This window comes from Phodopus roborovskii, unplaced genomic scaffold, assembly GCF_943737965.1.
Source record: "Phodopus roborovskii unplaced genomic scaffold, PHOROB, whole genome shotgun sequence".
In the NCBI taxonomy this organism is placed as follows: domain Eukaryota; kingdom Metazoa; phylum Chordata; class Mammalia; order Rodentia; family Cricetidae; genus Phodopus; species Phodopus roborovskii.
In genome coordinates, this window is record NW_026126480.1 from 48,691,276 (window position 1) to 48,710,936 (window position 19,661).

General features: G+C 52.0%; 3 protein-coding genes across 8 annotated transcripts in view; 1 reads left to right on the forward strand and 2 right to left on the reverse strand.

Moving 5' to 3' along the window:
* Phrf1 (PHD and ring finger domains 1) overlaps positions 1–4,990 on the forward strand; it is a 28,084-nt gene extending 23,094 nt beyond the window's left edge. For 3 of the 5 annotated variants that reach the window (XM_051193355.1, XM_051193357.1, XM_051193354.1), the window contains 5 exons: positions 371–3,034; positions 3,285–3,439; positions 3,537–3,869; positions 4,096–4,224; positions 4,652–4,990. In XM_051193355.1, coding sequence (XP_051049312.1) covers positions 371–3,034; positions 3,285–3,439; positions 3,537–3,869; positions 4,096–4,224; positions 4,652–4,795 — 3,425 coding nt within the window. In that variant the 3' untranslated portion in view covers positions 4,796–4,990. The remainder of the gene's footprint in view (positions 1–370; positions 3,035–3,284; positions 3,440–3,536; positions 3,870–4,095; positions 4,225–4,651) is intronic. The other 2 variants (XM_051193358.1, XM_051193356.1) reach the window with 1 other exon arrangement.
* Positions 4,991–5,394: 404 nt separating this feature from the next.
* On the reverse strand, positions 5,395–8,698 carry Irf7 (interferon regulatory factor 7). Of its 2 annotated transcripts, none has more exons than XM_051193360.1 (10): positions 8,615–8,698; positions 7,841–8,258; positions 7,594–7,756; positions 7,299–7,506; positions 6,958–7,013; positions 6,714–6,780; positions 6,444–6,539; positions 5,872–6,261; positions 5,669–5,787; positions 5,395–5,594 (listed from the first exon to the last, which is right to left on the reverse strand). In XM_051193360.1, exons 2-10 carry the CDS (start codon positions 7,852–7,854, stop codon positions 5,439–5,441), a joined length of 1,269 nt encoding a protein of 422 aa, XP_051049317.1. In that variant the 5' UTR covers positions 7,855–8,258; positions 8,615–8,698; the 3' UTR covers positions 5,395–5,438. The 2 variants fall into 2 exon arrangements, with proteins under 2 accessions (XP_051049317.1, XP_051049316.1); XM_051193359.1 differs by having other exon boundaries at positions 6,714–6,876.
* Positions 8,699–10,885: 2,187 nt separating this feature from the next.
* On the reverse strand, positions 10,886–19,552 carry Cdhr5 (cadherin related family member 5). The gene is made up of 15 exons (XM_051193361.1): positions 19,405–19,552; positions 19,149–19,324; positions 18,768–18,824; positions 17,221–17,313; positions 16,812–17,135; positions 16,552–16,722; positions 15,913–16,003; positions 15,735–15,832; positions 15,427–15,627; positions 15,197–15,310; positions 15,035–15,119; positions 14,360–14,950; positions 11,925–11,927; positions 11,663–11,805; positions 10,886–11,418 (listed from the first exon to the last, which is right to left on the reverse strand). The coding sequence occupies exons 1-15, from the start codon at positions 19,493–19,495 to the stop codon at positions 10,954–10,956; spliced, it is 2,703 nt and encodes a 900-aa protein (XP_051049318.1). The 5' UTR covers positions 19,496–19,552; the 3' UTR covers positions 10,886–10,953.
* Between the last annotated feature and the right edge of the window lie 109 nt (positions 19,553–19,661).

Sequence of the window (19,661 nt, forward strand, 5' to 3'; positions counted from 1 at the left end):
TGAGATTCTGCCAGGGTCCTTCCATTGCCTGGGTATAGTTAGGTGAGTGTAGCATTTCCAGGACAGTTTAATGCCCAGTACCCCGTGAGTCAGCATGGTCTAGAGTGGGCACTGCCTCCAAGTGCAGCTTCTTGTCTGTGTCACACTAAATGGGACCCATTTGAACCATAGTTAATGTCTGAAAAGAGAAAGACTACATTGCAGGAAGGGCATTTATGTATGATACAGCTGAGCCCATGACACTTGTGGAGTGACAAGAAGTGTCCACTCCAGAAACAACAGTTTCGGTGTCACCTCTGGTCTTTTGTGACAAATCATTGAACTTCTTATAGGAGGTGGGAAGGGTTACTATCTGACTTTTGTTTTTTAGCTCCTGTTTCTCTTCAGCGAAATTCTATGACTCAATCCAGAGAAGAGTCCAGGTCCAGAGACAACCTGCAGCCTAGGGCACTATCCTCAGGGAGCGTATCCAATGGACTCATGGGAGACAGGCGACAGAGCTCAGGGCTGAGCTATGGGGACAGGGCAGCCCTACGCCATATCCCTGGCTGCACAGTGGAGACATGTGTAAGGTTGGACTCATTGATAACCCCACGTTCAAGTCAGGCTGGGAACCTTTCAAATGAGAGTAGGCCTACCTTGAAACAGAATAACAGCCCACGTTTTAATGGTTCCAACACAAGGACATTGCCACTTGGTTCTGCCTCTTCTAAGATGACTACTCATTCTAACTTTCCATCTAAAAATAGAACTCCTGGGCATCCCCAGAAAGCAGACCCCAGGAGACCTGATTTCTCAAAGCTACCCAGGATACCAAAGATCCACAGGGACCGAAGTGACAACACACAGGACCAGGCCCCAGCCAGTGGGCAGACTGTGGAGCTCCCCAGCACTTGCATCAGCCGCCTGACTGGCAGGGAAGGTCCTGGGCAGCCAGGGCGAGGCCGGCCTGAGAATGAGCCCAGCAGCAGGGGTCCCCAGGAGACTGGCTCACACACTGGTAGTTCTCGCCCTTCTGCCCCCAGCTCTCATGGCAGCGTGGCCCCCCTAGGGCCCTCAAGAGGAAAGGGTATTGGATCTACCTTTGAAAGCTTCAGGATCAACATCCCTGGGAACACCGCACATTGCAGCCAGCTGTCTAGCCCTGGCTTCTGTAACACATTCCGGCCAGTAGATAGCAAGGTGCAAAGGAAGGAGAACCCTTCACCCCTCTTCTCTATCAAGAAGCCAAAACAACTCAAGAGCGAAATCTATGACCCCTTTGACCCCACTGGTTCAGACTCCAGCCCTCCTAGCAGCAGCCCTGAGAGTCTTGGCCCAGGCCTCCTGCCCTCTGAGATCACACGAACTATCTCCATCAACAGCCCAAAGGCCCCAACATTCCAGACTGTGCGCTGTGTTACCTCCTACAGGGTAGAAAGTGACTTTGGGACTGAGGTGGAACCTGAGCCCCAACCCCCTGGTGAGCCTATGTCTGGCATGCTAGAGTTCCTGGGCAAGGGACCTGCTGAGGGAACCTCTGATATGGAACAAGAAGGACTTGGGGAGATGGAGCCTACAGAGATCCAGGGCTCCACAGTCCGAACTCAGCGGCCATCTCCACCGGACCCTTGGGATGATGAGGATGGAGTGTCTTGTACACCCTTCTTTGGCTCTGAGGAACGGACAGTGACGTGTGTGACTGTTGTGGAGCCTGACGTTCCAACAAGCCCAGCTGCTCCACAGGTAACCACCCACAGGGTTGTGGAGCTCAGGACCCCATCTCGTTCCCGCTCCACCTCCAGCTCCCGCAGCAGGAAGAAGACTAAGAAGAAGAAGGTTGCCAAAGAACACCAGAGGACTCGCTCCAGCACTCGGTCTGGCTCCAGGGACAGGACCTCACGCTCAGCATCTCCAGTGTCTGAGGAACACACCAAGAGGCACAGAGCCAAGGCTAAGAGCCGGAGGTCTTCCAGTGACCGTGCCAGCAGCCAGGACAGAGCAAAGAGGAGGAGGGACAGGGACAGGGAATGGAGGAGGGGCCCATGGGGTCATGGCAGGTGCTGGAGGAAGTCTAGGTCCCGCTCAGGGAGTCCTGGCAGTTCTTCCTGTGAGCACCACGAGAGTAGGAGACGGAAGAGGCGTCATTCAGGGTCTAGGTCTCGAGGCAGGGACTGCTCACCTCACAGCAGCCTAGAGAGGGACCGGAGACACAAGCATCGGGAGCGGAGTCGAGAGAGGATGGACAAGAAGGAGAGTATGACTCGGTCCCGAGAGAGAAGGAGGTGGCGGTCTCGGTCACCCAGCTTGGAGCATAGACCACGGAGGCCACATTCCCATGAGAAGCGGCCTCACTCCCCAGAGAAGAAGGGGCCTGTGAGGGAGGTTTCCCCAACCCCTGTTCCACAGGAGGAACCAGGGCAGGATGGAAACTACCCTGCTGAGCCTCCGGTGCCAGAAGTAAGTGTCCTGCCAGAGGTGGTTGTGGCTGACCTGAACCCTCCAAATGTCCCTCCTGTCGTGGCAGAGCCAGTTGAATGTGTGCCTGAGGACCTGGACTATGGTGATTCTGTGGAGGCAGGCCACGTCTTTGAGGACTTTTCAAATGACGCCATCTTCATTCAGCTCGATGACATGAGCTCACCACCTTCCCCTGAGAGTACGGACTCCTCCCCTGAGCGAGCCTTCCCATCAAATCCCACAGTTCCCCCAGCCAGCCTTCCACAGGACACTACTCTACCTACCATCCAGAGGGAGGCATTATTGGTTCATAGTGAAGATATCTCAAAGCCTGCACCCCAGGCATTGACACCTTCAAACCAGTGCCTGCTCAGGCAGGACACTGTAGAGACCACTGCTGCAACTCTTAGCAACCCTGGTGTAGTCCCCATGGGAAAGGACAGTCCTTTGTTAAGTGGGAGAGGATGTGAAACAGTCAGGCCCAAGGATGCTGTGGCCCAGGCCCCACTGCTACGGTCCAGAACTCTGGTGAAAAGAGTCACCTGGAACCTTCAGGAAGCAGAGGACAACACCCCAGCTCCAGACAGAGTTCCAAGTGAGTTGGCCCTGCTAATGGCTGGGCCCCTGGTGGTGGTTGTCCTTGTGGATCAGGGGTGTGGAGCAGGCATGAGGTAGGGAGACAGCCACTCCAAGAGCCTCTCCTGACTCTTGGGGCCCCCCAGCTGAGTCCAGCCTCTTAGAACAGCTCTGCAGCTTGGCCTTGGTTCCCGCTGCTGGTTCTCTGAAAGTGTTTTGGCCAGGGTTGATCACAAAGCACCCATCTTCTCTGTCTGTTGGGTCCTCAGGGACACCACTTCAGAGGCCACAGAGGCCCCAAGAAGGAGTCTGGGATGCAGAGGACAGGGCCCTCATAGGAGTTCCGCAGGCACCATTCTCCGAACTGCCCCCTCCCATCCACGTGCTCCAGGAGTCTGGGTTACCTGATGCAGATCCCTCTCAGGTGGGTGCTGGGCTAGAGGAGCATGGTCCTTATGCTGGGTGTTTTGGGCTGCCCTGGTTAGGGCTTAGACCTCATGGCACTACTTCTTTCTATACAGCCCCCTGGTGCTCCCAGGGCAGGAGGGCTGCCAGCTGTTGGGACTCTACACTCAGCAGGGGGTATTCTTGCCCAGGTTTACAGCCCCAACATGCCACCACCCCTGGCTCAGCCTTCAAGCATCCTGCCCTATGCACTGGTCAGCCAGCCCTCGGTCCAGTTGATCCTGCAGGGGACCCTCCCTCTAGCAGGCTGCGGTGCAGCACAGAGCCTGGCCCCAGTGCCCAATATGCCAGCCACAACCTCAGAGCTAGTTAATCCTACCACCACCAACAACTCAGAGGAAAGAACTGCTACTCCCAAGTCAGCTGCTGAGAAGACCAAAAAGGAGGAGGTGAGCGTTGCCTGTCTTTCCACAGCCCATCTTTTTCGGGCCTGATTTTAGCTATAGTATCCAGCCAGGCCTGGGGGGCTGAGTCAGGGTGGTAAGAGCACAGCAAGCCCATTGCCTGTAGGGTTCTGGGTGAGGGGACATCCCCAAACTGCTAACTTCCCACCAAGGGGCCCACAGGCCAGTTCTGGCCATCTTGCCACAGGGTCACACATATCCTCACTCCTAGTACATGAAGAAGCTGCACATGCAGGAGCGGGCTGTGGAGGAGGTGAAGCTGGCCATTAAGCCCTTCTACCAGAAGAGAGAAGTGACCAAGGAGGAATACAAGGATATCCTGCGCAAAGCTGTGCAGAAGGTAGGCTGCCAGCAGGCAGACATGTGCCATTTCTTGTTTACATGGACTCCTGGGTCTGTAAGTATGGAGTCGGCTAACTGGGCCAAGTGGCCGAAGCCTTAGATCAGTCCTGTCTCGTAGTAAGTGCCCCTCAAACAGTGCTTGTTAAAACTAAAATTAAAATTCCCCAGTCCATACAGTTTCTTGGAGGAACTAAGTCCCTGAGATAGGCAGATCTTTCTACAGAAACAAGTCTGTAGCTTCCCACTGACCTCTGTTTGACACATGTAGAGAAACCTCAGCAACTCTGTTGAGTGTGGTTACAGGTGTGTGTGTTGGAGGGAGGAGGAGGTGCATGTACTCTAAACAAGACCAAGGGCCCATTGTGGATGGCCAGGACAAGAACACCTGGTTGAGAACATTCAGGGTGATTATGTTCTTTCATCAGATCTGCCACAGCAAAAGTGGCGAAATCAACCCCGTGAAGGTGGCCAACCTGGTGAAGGCCTATGTGGACAAATACAGGCATATGCGCAAGCACAAGAAGACTGAAGCTGGGGAGGAGCCACCCACTCAGGGTGCTGAGACCTGAGACTGGCCACCTGAGACCTGAGGTGTCCCCAGTAGGAAAATGGGGCCACCAGTACTTGTGCCTCTGAGCTTCCCATGACACCTGTCTGCACCTGTCTTGCTTACAATTGAAAACTGGACTTTTTTTTATATGTATATTATAGATACACTGTTTCCATTGTGTTCTAATTTATCAAAAATGGCTTATCTTTAGAAACCTTTCTGTGTACTCAGTGCTTGGAAAGTGAAGCTTTTTTGGTTTCAGACAGCCTGGTGGCCCAGTGGGAAGTTCCTATATCTGCCACAAAGCTACCTGCCAGCACGCACTCAGTTTTGTTACTCTAGTTGCTTTTGCTTCTGTTCCTCCATGGTGCTGTGGGTCTCAGGGACTCAGACACATACCCCACTTTCTCCAGTACACCTGGCACTGTAAGGGTGCTCCCTGATCCCTATCTTAAGCATTTGGATCCGGTAAGGAGTGTGCTAACTCAAGCCAATTGTAAAGATGAGTGCTGCAAAGGAGGCTTAGTGAGCAGGCATGGGGACTCACCTCCTTTCTTGGGACCCCACAAGTCCAGTAAAGAGATAACACACAGCCGGGGAGTAAACCTGACTCAGGACAGCACTGATTCTGGACTCTCTTTATTGGGAGTTGCCGTTCTGGGCTAGGCCCACTGACCCAGGTCCATGAGGAAGTGCTCGATGTCATCATAGAGACTGTTGGTGCTAGAAAGGCACAGGCCAAGACTGCTGCTGTCCAAGGAGGACACACCCTCGCGCTGCACACCCTCCAGGTGTGCTTTGCATAACCATGGCTCCAACTGTGGGAAGAACATCTGTTAGGGCCTCTGCCCAGCAGCCCACACCCACCTTTACTTGCCAGCCCAGGCTTTACCTTGACCAGAATCAGGCTCTTCTCCTTGGGCCTCCCTGCTGACAAGTCTTGCCCAAAACCCAGGTAGATGGTATAGTGTGGTGATCCTTGTCGCCTCCGGGCTCGAAACTCTTCCAATTCTGTTAGGAGGTAGCTCTGGTAAGCAGTTAAGAAAAGTTCCAGAAACCCACAAGGATATCACCCCCTACAGACACGTCACTGACCTCGGAAGAAAGTGCTGAAGTCAAAGATTGGAGTACGGCAGTTGCGCTCCAAGAGCTGGGCTGGGGTGGAGGAGCTGGTGGAGCCCATGGGGCTGCCCACCTCCCAATATACCTTGCACTTGCCCATGCGCAGAGCCCACAGTGATAGGCCCTGCAGCTCCAGTTGAAGGCCTGGAGACACGTGCTGTAGAAGTGTCTCTGTGTAATGCAGCTGCTTCTGATCAGGGAGCTCAGCAGGGCTGGGAAAAATCACTGGCTGGGGCTCTGAGTTTCTTACTGCTGAGCTCATGGGGCTGTACAGGAACACGCAGCTAGGGTGTCCCACCATTGCCTGTAGCACTGTGCGGCCCTTGTACATGATGGTCACATCCAGGTATCCTAGATTGGGCTCTGTGCAGACCAAGCTATGAGTGGTGGTCCCACACCCTAGGACCCATTCACCTCCCACTGAGGTAGACCTGAGGGGTGGGTGAGTGGTGCAGTGTTCTGCCAGGGGCAGTAGGTGTATACTGGGGAAGACCTTTGCCAGCACCACAGATCTATCCCACATCAGCAGTTCCCCAGGTTCTCACCAGTTATCAGAGCTGGGTGTTGACGCCTCGGGCTCGGGACAGCTTCCACCTGCCACGCTGCATGAGGACCCTCAGAAGCAGGTTCTTGCTCCTGGCCTGAGGACAAGTTGAAGCTGTCTGTTCATCTTGCCCTTCGAGGTGTGCTAGTTTCCTCGCTCCTGTCTTGCTAGCATCCTTATCTTTCCTCCTCCCAAGGGCTCTCATACAGCCTGGAGTAGGTAGGGTTCTCTAGTTCAGCCTCAGATCAGTAACCGTTCTTCTGCCACTTACCAGGGTCCTGTAATGGGACTGAGTCACATCCCAGTATGTGGTCCTTCAGGAGGCTATACTGCAGAACCTGAAGCAAGAGGTCCCCAGTATCACCAGAAAGCCGAGGGCTTGGGGTTTGGAGCCCAGCATTTCCTCTTGCTGACAATGGTTCTAGGGACACGTCCTTCAAGAAAAAGTGTAGCAGTAGGCAGCTTCCCACCCCCCCCCACACACACACACCTAGAAGAAGCGAACTAGACTGTACCTGTGTAGGTAAGGCATTGCTGAAGGTCACTTCCCTATTTTCCATGGCTGGGCCTTCTGAAGGAGAGAGGGGAAAATTTGGATCTGAGACTGACCTGGTTATGAAAAGCTCTACCTGTCCGTACTCTTTGTCCCCAAACCACCAGGCATCATACTCAGCCCAAGGCTCTGATTCAGGAGGAAATGTGCCCCACCCTCACCCCATACACCTTAGGAGAGCAACTGGGGAATACTACCAGCCTTTCCCTAACCAGTTTTTAAAACCTCAAATCCAGTCAGGAAGCCACCAGGACAGCAGTCCATGTACCTCCCTTACCCATCCCTATTTATGACATTCCTCACCAGAACATCCAAGCTCCTGGCTAAGTTTATACACCTTGTGGGGGTCAGCAGGGTCCCCTGAATTGTCTTGATGCAAGATAAAGCGCCCAGTACTATGGAGTGCACAGCGGAAGTTGGTTTTCCAGCCTGCTCTCTCGGCAGCCTCAGCCTCTGGGGTTGGCAGGTTACTTCCACTAGGTGGCCACCTCCCTCTGGCTACAGCCCAAGCCTGAAGGAGAGGACATTGAACATGGGTTGAGGATGGATTCTCTGGGAGTTCCCACAGATTTATACAGAGGGCAGGACTGGGTACCACCTTAAAGATACGTGCATCAGCTTCATCCAGATCCCTTCGACCGAAATGCTTCCAGGGCACACGGAAGAGTGTGTGAGCCTCGTCCAGCCACCGAAGGCCCTCATACTGGCCGCTACTGATCTCACCCAGTAGCCACTCTCCGAAGAGCATGCGCTGGGGCCCCCTGCAAGCAGGGTAGCAAGGCTATGATCAAGGCCAAAGGCGAGGAATACAGGACCCAACATAACCTGGGTGGGCATGTTCTCACCTCTCTGTGGCCATTGCTCCTTCTCTACAAGGGCTGCTTGGGAGAATCAAGAGTAGGTCCTCCTACTCTGATGTGTTGTAGTCACTGGAGCAGACAGGTATTACAAAGGAAGTAAGAGTCCCTTGGATTTCACTAAAGTTTCGGGGTGTAGCCACGGATAGTGTGACTAAGTGTCGAAAATGTGGTTATGTGTTGGTCTCAGATGGAAATTAAGTGTCACAAGTGTGACCCAGGTGTAGGGTACTGAGGGTCACAGATGAGGTTTGAGAACTTGTAGCCACCTAGGTTCCGCACTGAAGTGTGGATTCTTCTGCCAGGGTGGCTATAGATGTGACTACAGATGTAGCGAGAACGCACACGTGAAGTCACAGGTGTTAATCCAGCGTCCAAGCCTGGATGGGCTGTCGCAGGCTGGACCCTGCAAAGACACGATGGAAAAAGGGGGCGGGCCCAGGCGAGTAAAGCGAAACTGCATCCCGGGAAAATGAAACCTAAATAGCCTAAACAGCTCGTGGGCAACCGCGGGCTTCCCTCTGTCTCAATGGCTACGGGAACCCCAGTCCTGGACCTCCATCCTACCCTTACACATATCCCACCTGCAGATCTTCAGATCACAGATCCCGCCAGGCCCACCGCCCTCCGGTGTCCCTGATTCTCTACACTGCTTTTCCCTGATCGCCCCCTACTCTGTGGAGGGTTCAAGAATCTCTCCCTCCTCTGGGCACTGGCTCGCTCCCTCCCTGCGTGGGATCAGGGTCCCAGGGTCCCGCATACCTGGTGCCGGAGCCGCCGGGACGGTTTTATCTCAGTGAGAAGGAGGCAGCCAATACTTTTATAGGACCCGGGTAAGGGGCGGGGCGGAGTGCAGCTGGGTGTGGCCTAAGGGCTCCTGACGCCACTAGGGTGTCACGTGCCAGGCCGGTGGCACAACACTCTCGGAATCACAGTCGTCCAAGCCCTTTGTAGATTCAGTGAGAGACTGACTCTGCTTTGGACAGCACAGTCAAGATTCCGGAGGGACACTGGAAGTAGTAGCCTAGTCTACCTGCCAGGCTGCCCAGGTGGGAATGTGGGAGAAGTCTTTCCCTCTGCAGCTCCTCAGGAAAACACAGCGGGAGAAGGCAGGATACCCACAAGGATCTCAAACAAAGTCAGCAGCTTTTGTTTGTTTTGTTTAACTCTCAATAAAGTATTGGGAAGTGTTGTCTAAAGAGAGGCTTCACATTGAGGATGATAAGAATAAGAGTATTTCGGGGCTGGAGAGATGGCTCAGAGGTTAAGAGCACTGGCAGCTCTTCCAGAGGTCCTGAGTTCAATCCCCAGCAACCACATGGTGGCTCGCAACCATCAATAATGAGATCTGGTTCTGCAGGTATACATGCAGGCAAAACACTGTATATATAATAAATAAATAAATCTTAAAAAAAGAATAAATAAATAAATCTTAAAAAAATAAGATTATTTCAGAGGGTGGTGACAGAAACCCTGTCTCAAAAAAACCAAACACACACACACAAGAATATTCCAAAGCTGCTACTTGTAATACTATCTCCAGATTAATCCTAGGTTAAAGAGTAAGACCCTGTCTCGAAATGTAAAATATAACTGCTGATTAGAGTTGCATCCAGCCTTCATTACAGAAGCTTCTAATTGCAATGAGCAGAATCCTGTAACTGGCCCAAGAACAGAAAATGAGTGTTGGTGGAGTGTTCACCCTGAATGAGACATCTCTGTCACCCCCTCCAAGGCTCAGGGAGCATCTCCCAAAAGTGGGTACAAAGAGCCAGAGGGTGGAGAGATGTGCAGAAAAGAAAATGCCTTCCGAGTATGACATAGCCATTGCTGTCATGACCTCTATAAGATTGGTCTCATCAACAGTTCATCATGGATATGGGAGGGGCCCCTCCCCCATTATTGGCAAGCTTTAAGGTAGGGGGTGTCATTTATCCCGTCCTTGTTCCAGCTGAATCAAGAAAGTAATCAAACACAGAGGTCTGCTCAGAAAATATGAGAGTATTGTTGAGAAGGGCTCCAACGGGGTATGGGGAAGGGAATAGGCCATAAAAACCACCAGTTTAAATGAAACCAAAAAAAAAAAAAAAAAAAAAATCATTGTATAAACAGATAACGCTCTCTCTTTTCTTTTTCTTTTCTTTCTTTCTTTCTTTTTTTTTTTTTTTTGATATTCAAATACTGGAAGGAAATAAAAACTTTTGGAAATATTATATATTATTCGGGTGATTTTTCTTAGGAAATATGCCATGACTGCTGGGAGAAGCCCAGATTATGATGTACCCCCTCCTCCTGGAGACCTGTGTGTAACCTCCACCTACTGACATGACATGCAGGCCCCTGCTTCTCATAACTAAGGTTTCTGTGTGGAGCAGAGTGCAGTGTTCATTGCCAGAACAGCCTTTCTATTGGTTTAGGTTCTTTTTGTTTTTGTTTTCGTTTTTTTTTTTGTTTTGTTTTTTGTTTTGTTTTGTTTTGTTTTGTTTTTTGAGAAAGCCTTGACTGTACTGGAACTCACTCTGGAAACCCGGTTGGCCTCAAATTCACAGAGATCCGCCTGCCTCTGCTTCCCGAATGCTGACTTTAAATAAGTGCTCAACCGTGCCTTTTGAACCAGGTTGTGACCCTCAGGAAGGTCCCAGAGAGCACCCTCTACCAGGTGAACTTATGTGTGGCATGGCGATTCTGTTTCTTTCACTTCGCTCAAGCGAAGCGGTCCACATTGGGCCAAGCTCTGAAGATCTCCAGCGAGGACTTCCCTCTTCCCTGTCTGCTACCGTGAGAGAGGCTGTTCGGAAGCCGGCGGCTGGCCGCTCACAGCAGCTGTTTTACCCCCGAGCGCTCCCTCCCTCCCGCGCTTGGATGGGGGAGGGGGAACAGGGGGGACAGAGCTGAGAGAGTAGGGGAGGGCGGGCGGGGGGGGTGGGATGAGGTGGGGGTGGGGTATCGGAATAGCTGGACTCTAAAAGAGGGGGCATGAGCGATTGGGCTTCCTTGAAAGTCCTTTCCCACACCCGCTTTATGACTCCAGAATTCGAAAGTGCTACTTTAATTTGCAGAGAAAAAGGGAGTGTCTTGGAGTGGAGGGTGGGGGTGCTGCACTAGATATAACTGGTGTTGGCATCTGCACCAAGATGAGAACCCTTACTCTGGTCAGGGTCATCATCATCGCTGTCCTCACTTTCCGTGGCACTGGGGCTGTCCATGTCTGCTGCGGGCTCGTTGAGGACCACCACGTCAGCCTCCTCCCGGATGTCCTTGCCGAACCACACGGCCTTGTAGCCGCCCTCTCCCTCGGGCCGCCGCTCCTTAGTCAGGATAGATCTCACGGCTAAAGGACTGTCCCCAGCCTGGACGGTCTTAGGAGACCCGGGAGCTCTGAGCTCAGGAGTAGGAGGCCCGGAGCTGGGGGGCGTGGGACTGGAGGACATGGGGCTAAGTGGCCCGGAGGGAGACTCGGCCGTCTTCAGACCCGGCTGTGGCTGCGGGTTTGAGGTGGACGACCAGCTGGCCTTGTGGTCTGGGAAGAAGGTCAGGTTGTCATAGACACTCTGAGGTGGTGGCTTCTACAGGAGCAGCAAGAGCAGAGAGGCATTAGTGACAGAGCAGTTACTCCCCCACTGCCCTCTTCCTAGGCTTGGCTCCCACTCTTCCCCTGCCTGGTGTTAGCACACCTATCCCAGCCCACCTCTGCTTCCTTTCCCCAGCTGTTCCGGTTCATCCCTCCATTGTCCCACTTCTGTGACTCCTCCACCCTGGGTTAGAGCCGATCCTACTCTGTCTTGTCCAGTTCCCCACCGAGGCCCTTACCGAAACCTTGCCAGAGCAACAATTGAACCGGTGCCGGTAGTGCTTGTGGATGAGGATGACCAGGCAGATGAGGGCCAGCAACAAGAGTGCTCCTAGCACCCCGCCCAGCACTGCCATGTCCACCGTTGAAAATCGCTGGCCTTCTTGTGACTCTGTCCAAGACACATGAGCTCTTACTATTGGAACATTCCCAAGTACTCCCCTTTCTGACCTGGGCCAACCTCAGGTACCATGAAAACAAGACAGACATGGCCTGGCCCACCTCCTAGAGCTGAGGTTCTGAGAATGGGTGCTAACTCCACCAGGGAGGCTGCCTGGGGATCACAAGGCCCCTGGTGGCATGGCCACCAGCTTCTGATACACCAGGATGGCCTTCAAGGGCATGCTATGAATAACTGAATGTGAACTTTGTCTTATGTGGCTTCAACTCCAATTTTGAATACATGTTGCACTTAGACCAGAAGCAGGGCTCAATGACACTTGACACAGTTTTTAGAGAACTCACTAAAGAGAAGTCTGCCATGTAAAACCACCACCACTGGTGACCATTCCTGTGGGACCTTAACTGTGTCTGGCCCCTTGTGGTCCCCTGTACCCTGAAGGGCTCTGGGTACAGATAAATGACTAGTACAAAAATCTTTAAATAGGAACCTTGAGTGTGTGTGTGTGGTGTATGTGTGTGTGGTGTGTGAGTGTGTGTGGTGTGAGTGTGTGTGGTGTGAGTGTGTGTAGTGTGTGAGTGGTGTGTGTGAGTGGTGTGTGAGTGTGTGTGGTGTGTGAGTGTGTGTGGTATGAGAGTATGTGTAGTGTGTGAGTGGTGTGTGAGTGTGTGTGGTATGTGAGTGTGTTTTTGTGTGTGAGTGTGTGTGGTGTGTGAGTATGTGTGGTGTGTGAGTGTGTGAGTGTGTGTGGTATGTGATTGTGTTTTTGTGTGTGTGGTGTGTGAGTGTGTATAATGTGAGTGGTGTGTGTGGTGTGTGAGTGTGTGTGTGGTATGTGAGTGTGTGGTGTGTGTGAGTGTATGTGGTGTGTGAGTGTGTGTGGTATGTGAGTGTGTGTGTGTGGTGTGTGAGTGTGTGTAGTGTGTGAGTGTGTTTGTGTGTGTGTGGTGTGTGTGGTATGTGAGTGTGTGTGGTGTGTATGTGTGGTGTGTGTGAGTGTGTGGTATGTGTGTTTTTGTGTGTGAGTGTGTGTGGTATGTGAGTGTGTGTAAAAGTGTGTGTGGTGTGTGAGTGTGTATGTGAAAAGTATGTGTGTGGTGTGTGTGTGAGTGAGAATGCGTGAATGTGTGTGTGAGAGTCTGTGAGTGTGTCGTGAGAGTGTGTATGTGTGAGTATTTGTGTGGTGTGTGTGAGTGTGTGGTATATGAGTTTGTGTATGGTATGTGAGTGTGTGTGTTGTATGGGTATGAGTGTGTGTATGTGTGAGAGTGTGTATGGGAGTGTGTGTGTGGTGTGTGTGTGAGTATATGTGGTATGTGTGTGTGTGGTTTTTGAGTGTGTGTGTGTGGTGTGTGAGTGTGTGTGTTAGTGTGTGCCTATGAATGTGTGTGAGAGTGTATGTATGTGTGTGAATGTGTGTGTATATGTATATGTGTGAGTGTGTGTGTGTATGTATGTTTTAAGTTTATTTATGTAGTTGTGTGTATTGTGTGTATTTGTATTTGTGCTGGTGCTGCGTGGTATGGTATGGTATGGTATGGTATGGTATGGTATGGTATGGTATGGTATGGTATGGTATGGAGTGATCAGAGCATAGCTTACAGAAGTCAGTGTTCTTCCACTATGTATATGGGACCCAGGAATCCAACTCAGGTTGTCAGGCCCTTCACCTGCTGACCCCCCTGCCAGTTCCCATCTTATGTTTTAAGGCAGGACCAGTCTCTTACTGACCTAGCACTGGCCATAGCTAAGCTATGTGGCCAGTGACCTCCAGGGTTATTCCTGCCTCTGGCTTCCCAAGACTGGAATTGTTAAGTACACTCCCCCATGCTCAGCTGTTTTTTGTGGGTTATGGAGCCCAATTCATATCCTTGTGTCTGGAAAGCAAGTACTTTTTTTTTTTTTTTTTTTTGAGACAGGGTTTCTCTGAGTAGACCTGGCTATTATCCTGTAACTCTTTCTGTAGACCAGGCTAGCCTCAAATTCAGAGATCCACCTGTTTCTGCCTCCCAAGTGCTGGGATAAAAGTTTGTGTCACCACCACTGGCTCATTATGTTTTTAAAGACAGGCTTTCCAGGCTCTCTGTGTGTAGCTATGGTTGGATTGGAATTCACTATATAGACCAGGTAGCCTTGCACTCACAGAGATCTGCCTTTCACTACCTCCCTAGTGCTGGAATTAGGGATGCATTAGTACACCCTGACAGCCATAAAATCTTAATTTTTATCTTGTACCTGCCTCCCTAATTATTGGAGTAGTGCTCGTACCCTTAAACCTTAAATATAGATTGTCCTTGGGCTTATGGGACTCACCGGCTCCAAAATCTTCTCCTGTATCCCCATACTTTCTTCAGCTCACCCTATTCGGCCCCCCACCCCAGGCCATCTGTCTGGAACTAGACACATACTTCTGGAGGTGGTCAGTGTGGTCAGGCCAGGCTACCTGGGTAGACCCTGTTCTACAGCACATACATCCCTGGGCCCCCTGAGTTAAGAAGGGTGATGGTGACTCCAGGGCAAACAATGTGTGGATTACCTAAGGATGAGGGGCTCCTGGTGGGCACAATGGCTGTCAGCTGAGAGGTTCCTGGCTTGGGGGTCTGTGTTGAGCCCCCACTGGGTGTGGCTGGCTGAGAAGTGGTGGTACTGGTTCCTGTAATGGGGAGCACTGGCTGAGAGGTTCCTGGCTTGGGAGTCTGTGTTGAGCCTCCACTGGGTGTGGCTGGCTGAGAAGTGGTGGTACTGGTTCCTGTAATGGGGAGCACTGGCTGAGAGGTTCCTGGCTTGGGGGTCTGTGTTGAGCCTCCACTGGGTGTGGCTGGCTGAGAAGTGGTGGTACTGGTTCCTGTAATGGGGAGCACTGGCTGAGAGGTTCCTGGCTTGGGGGTCTGTGTTGAGCCCCCACCAGGAGTGGCTGTCTGGGGGGAGGTGCTGATTCCAAGAGTAGGTGTGGATGAGGCAGAGGCAGGTGGACTTAGAGTTGTGCCTGAGGGTGGGAATGGGCCAGCACTTCCCCCAGAGCTGGTTGTGGCAGGTCCTTGAGAGGTCCCAGAGGTCGTGGGGGCTTCCAAAGTGGTGCTACTTGAAGGCCCAGTTGTTCCTCCAGCTTCTGGGGGTGTGGGGGACTCTGGCGGTGGCATGGACAGAATTTGGGTTGGCCTCTGTCCCCAAATATGCCTGTTCCACCCTGCTTGGGGGCCCCGGGGCTCACCTGTGGTAGGGGGCTCCTGCTCTGACACTTGGATCTCAACAACAGTGGTGGCTGTGTCCTTAGTCACAGTATTGGTAGCTTCTACCTGGATCAGGAAAGGAACTTGTTCCTTTTGGGTCCCTCTTTACCCCGTACCTTTGGTCCCCTTATTCCCCACTCCACCTCTACATAGAAGGTGTCTGCATGCTCCATAGCCACTGTGGTCAGTATGACATCCGCGTCCATATTGAAATCTGAGGAGTTGGTGATTCGGTACGTCATGGCCAAGTTGAGGTCCTAGGCGAGACTGCAGTGAGACCTGGGCCTGAGGGCCCTACTGTCCATCCCAAGTTGCCCACACCAGAGTTCAATCATACTTAGAGTTCCTAAGTGGCCAGGAAGGGACTGCATACCGGGAAGCCTGGGTACTGAGCCTGGATCCTCAGGATCTCAGAAGGGGAGGTCCTGTCCTTCACTTCTGTGCCAGCCTTAGAACCAAGCACCACTGTGCCTTGGTACCTGCTCTGAGAGAACTGGAGTGGGATCCCAGTGATACTACGAGCCTCCACGATGGCCTGGGTTATTGAGTAGCGGGCCATATCATCCTGATCAGCCTGGGGAGTCATTGGAAATAGGAGTAAGCAATGAGATTTACTGGAGCTGGGGCTGCAGGCTCAAGGGTATACAGGAGACACATCTGTCATCCAGTGCTGGTACCCACCCTGACCAGCAAGGTGAAGTTCATGGAGCTGGGGACACTTTTGGCCATCGTGAGGTTGCCAGAGTTTTTGTTGATGATAAATATGTCATTCGTGTTTCCTGGGAGAATTTGGAATGGAGTTTAGTGTCTGGTCCCTCTGTTGCCGGGTCAAGGTGCTACAGGGCTAGCTCTCACTCACCTCCCACAATGCTGTAGATGACTGGCTGGTTAATGCCCTGATCTCCGTCCACAGCATAGATGGGACCAGGACTCAAGATGAGCGGGGATGGCTGTAGGGATAGGGACATCTTGAGGTTGAACCACCCCAGTTCTTATTCTGTTGTTGTCCCTCAAGGCTTGAAACATGAACGGAGCAGCACCTGCTTGGGACAGAGCTTCAACCACAGCAGGACTCAGTGGCAACAAGAACTTAAGAAAGAAGACTTGCAGCCTCTATGTGTGCCTCTCTGCACAGTGGAGGCTGGGGTAGCCTTGGCTGGACCCCCCTGCCCAGTAGTCCCTCTGGCCTTAGAGGAGATTGTCAGCTGGGCAAAGAGGTAGCAGTACTCTATTAGCATCAGCCCAGCCCCTGAAGTCCTCACATCCCAGCTAACATTGCAGGCTCCACATTCCTCACTCATTTTTGTCTGCGTGTCCTCCACCTGAGGCTAGGATAGTTAACAAATGATTATTCATTCATAGTAGTTTCAAAAAAAAAAAATCACAAAACTGCCTAAGCCTCTCAGGGATCACAGGACCACTGCTGGATCCCTACCCCGAACCCCTATGACTTGAATCTGGATTCAAGTGAGACCCTGGGCTTTCTTACTCCCATTACCAGTATGTGTCCTGTGGGGATCACCCCATGGTACTGGGCCTGGATGCAGAAGTAGCCATCTGAGAAGGAGCAAGGCAGGAACCAGGGGTTCCGTAAGTCAGCTGGAAGCACATTCAAGACCAGGGTGGCAGTGGCTGTGTGGCTGAGCTTTACACCTTCTTCCAAGGTATCCTGTAGTAACAGCCAGCCCGGACAGGTCAGGCCCACAATGACTTGGACAGGGCCTGAACATCCAGGACTCTTAGCTGTGGTCTGCTTACCCGTGCCAGCAGCTTGAAGGTCATGTTCTGATTCTTGTAGAAATCCAGGGTCTTCTGCAGCCTCAGAGAAGGGTTGTTTTGCCCCATCAGGGAAAAGAAGCTGCTGGCGTTCTGACAAGGGGGAAGAGGGTAGAACCTGAGACTCTGGAAGGTGGAGGGACTGAGGCCTGGAAGCATCAGAAGGGAGGGGTAGGTAATGAGTGGGGACGGGGGAGCACTGACAGGGGTTACTTCCTGGAGAGTGTAAATTAGGGTGTCCTCTTTGTCAGCATCTTTGGCTTCCAGTTCTGTCCCAGGGATGATGATTGTACCCACTCTGGTGTCCTGGGGATGGAGAAGAAGTTGTGTATAAATCTCCCTGATGGTGTCCACACTCAGAAGGCTCCTTCTCTGGCCCGGCTGAACTCACCTCTGCTACATCATATTTCTTGATTGTAAAGGGGAACTCTGGGGCATTGTCATTGACATCCTTGATAATCACCAACACCTTCAACACTGTCACCTGCAGGAAAGTCACCAAGCCAAGCCCTGGGTAAGGAACTACACTCTGATGCCCCCATCATTAATTCCTTCCTTCTTTATCAGTTCATTCAGTCACTTTTTTGCTCTTTCATTCAACAGACATTGGTGGCATCAACAGTGTAGTGGCCTGTGGGCTCCCATGCTAGGAGGAACTCAGACTATAAAAACAAAGCTAAAGCACATTTTAGAGTGTGGCAGCATGTGTGTGTTCAGTGTGCTGAAGGCAAATAAGGGCAAAATATCAAAGGAAGAAGACTGTGAGCAGCCTCACAGCCCCAGAAACAGGTCTCCAAGCAAAGCAGACAAAGGAGCCTTCGGGTTAAAATCAACCAGCTGTATTCCATGACAGCGATGTTCCTGAGACCCAGGAGGGGTGAACACAGACAAGTGCTAGAGGACAGAGCGGAAAAGGTATTCTCCAGTGACAGATATCAAGGCCATGGCCGCTGTCTCTGTCTCCTCTGTCCCTCTATCTGTCTGTGTCTCTGTTTCTCTATGTGTTGTGTTTTTGTGCATTGAGGGTGGAGTCCAGGGCCTCAACCATACTAGGCAGGTATTCTACCACTAAACTATACCTAAAAATGAAGTTTATTTTTAATTGTTATCTATCAGAGACATGGGCTGATATGTGTGGGTAACACGACATGGGACAGGGTAGGAGCTCAGGGTGTGAGAGTTGCTCTTGGTGGAGCAGAAAGTGTGTGGGGCCTATTGCTTCTTCGAGCTTCCTTCAGTAAAAGGCTGTAATGTGGTGTAGGCTGAGGGATGAGGGCGAAGATGTACAGGGTAGGGAGGTGGACAGAGCAGATTAGGAGGGTTAGGCATCCTCTGAGATGACTTTCCCATGCTGACCTGAACAGGCAGATATAAGGACTGTCTACAGTAAGCCAGTGTCTGCATACCCTAGCCTTGCCTGCCCAGCTGAGAAATTAGCTTTGAATTCCAATAAGAAAATGTGGGTTTCTGTGTGAGGCTGGGCAGAGCCTGGTTATGACCCTCTGGGGGCTTGATGCATGGCAAAGGGACTGGGTGGGGCCAGTGACAAGAGAGCAGCAAGTGAATCTTCCAGAAAGGTCAGTTAGAGGACCTGTGGATCCAAGCCCATAGGACTCAGGTAGGAAGTGTAGTTCCGACTCTAACTGAGGCACAGCCAACAGGGCACCTTGGGTGGGGTGACAGCAAAAGTCAGATGAGTGGCCTGTGAAGGTGTCTCCCAGGTGAGGGGTAAGGGGCAGACTTGGGGTCTCAGGGTGTTGACTTGTACATGGCTCTAAGTTAGCTGAATTTGAGTCTCGAGTTCAGGGCAGTCTGAACTCAAAGAAGTGTGGGAGTAGCCAGTAGAGGTCCTAGACTCCCTGTGGTGAGGTCCTAGAGGAGTGGTCTTGGGGTACTCTGACAGAGGGCAGGTGTGGGCAGATAACGGGGTTGACTTACCACAGAGTCTGAGTCTTTTCTCTTGCATTGCAGATCTGTCTCCAGCACTGAGTTTTCCTGAGGATGAAGTCAGTGCCCTATGAATCACCCGCCCAGTAGGAAGTCAGTGCCCTAGGCTAGGAGAGTGTGGCTAGGAAGGCCAGTACTTCTCCAGGGCCATCAGTAGCAAATCCTGGGTGTAGGGGGTATCTGGCAACTTTGTTCCTCAATGGTCACACCCCTCAGTACAAACCCACCAAGGACTGGGCCCAAAGGGTTTTTCAGTATCTGGGGGACATAGAGCCATTAACCCCTGTTCCCCTGAGTCTTCTCCAGGCTAGGGGAGTGAATGCTCATGTATGTCCCCATGGTGGCACATTCCATCCAGCCAGTACACTGTACCTCATAATCTGGAGTCATGTTGAGAAATAGCTGATTCTCCACGATCTTAAATGCGAAAGGGTTAGGCGAGGGTCCCAGGGTCACCCTCAGGCCTTCTGGAACTGAAATGTTTGCCAGCAGCTTAGGAACATTGCTGTTCTCCTCAACTTCAAAAAAGGTCTTGTTCATAGAGCAGACTAGAAAATTATAAAGGAGAAGTTGGTGCCTTCCACCCCAGCTCTGCTGCCTACCCATCCTGCCCCTGTCCAGCACATACCTTGATCCTGGGCAGAGGTCCCTGGAGGTTGGCCAAACAGCACCATGAGCAATGGCAGCAGTGTAGGCCACAGGAGGGCCGGAGCCCCCATGGTGGCGGCTGTCAGCTGAAAGAAAGGTCCAGCTGCCTTGTTCCAGGGCTGGTACAGTTCCTGCCTTGGCGACCTTTGCCCCTGCCAGGCACCGCCTCATTTTATGACCCTTAATGATGGCCTCTACCAAGGGGGTTCCAGCTGGCCGTAGCTAAGAGGGGGCGTG

What these genes read in the sequence shown, in the direction of transcription:
- Irf7 (XM_051193359.1), bottom strand. An exon ending in CCAGGAGCTTGGATGTTCTG is followed by an intron (nt 7,014 to 7,298) that starts GTGAGGAATGTC and finishes TCTCTCCTTCAG; the next exon opens with AAGGCCCAGCCATGGAAAAT. An exon ending in AGTCCCATTACAGGACCCTG is followed by an intron (nt 6,540 to 6,713) that starts GTAAGTGGCAGA and finishes ACTTGTCCTCAG; the next exon opens with GCCAGGAGCAAGAACCTGCT.
- Cdhr5 (XM_051193361.1), bottom strand. Translation starts at nt 19,495, where the DNA reads ATGGGGGCTCCGGCCCTCCTGTGGCCTACACTGCTGCCATTGCTCATG. An exon ending in GACCTCTGCCCAGGATCAAG is followed by an intron (nt 19,325 to 19,404) that starts GTATGTGCTGGA and finishes ATAATTTTCTAG; the next exon opens with TCTGCTCTATGAACAAGACC. An exon ending in CATCTACAGCATTGTGGGAG is followed by an intron (nt 15,833 to 15,912) that starts GTGAGTGAGAGC and finishes AAATTCTCCCAG; the next exon opens with GAAACACGAATGACATATTT.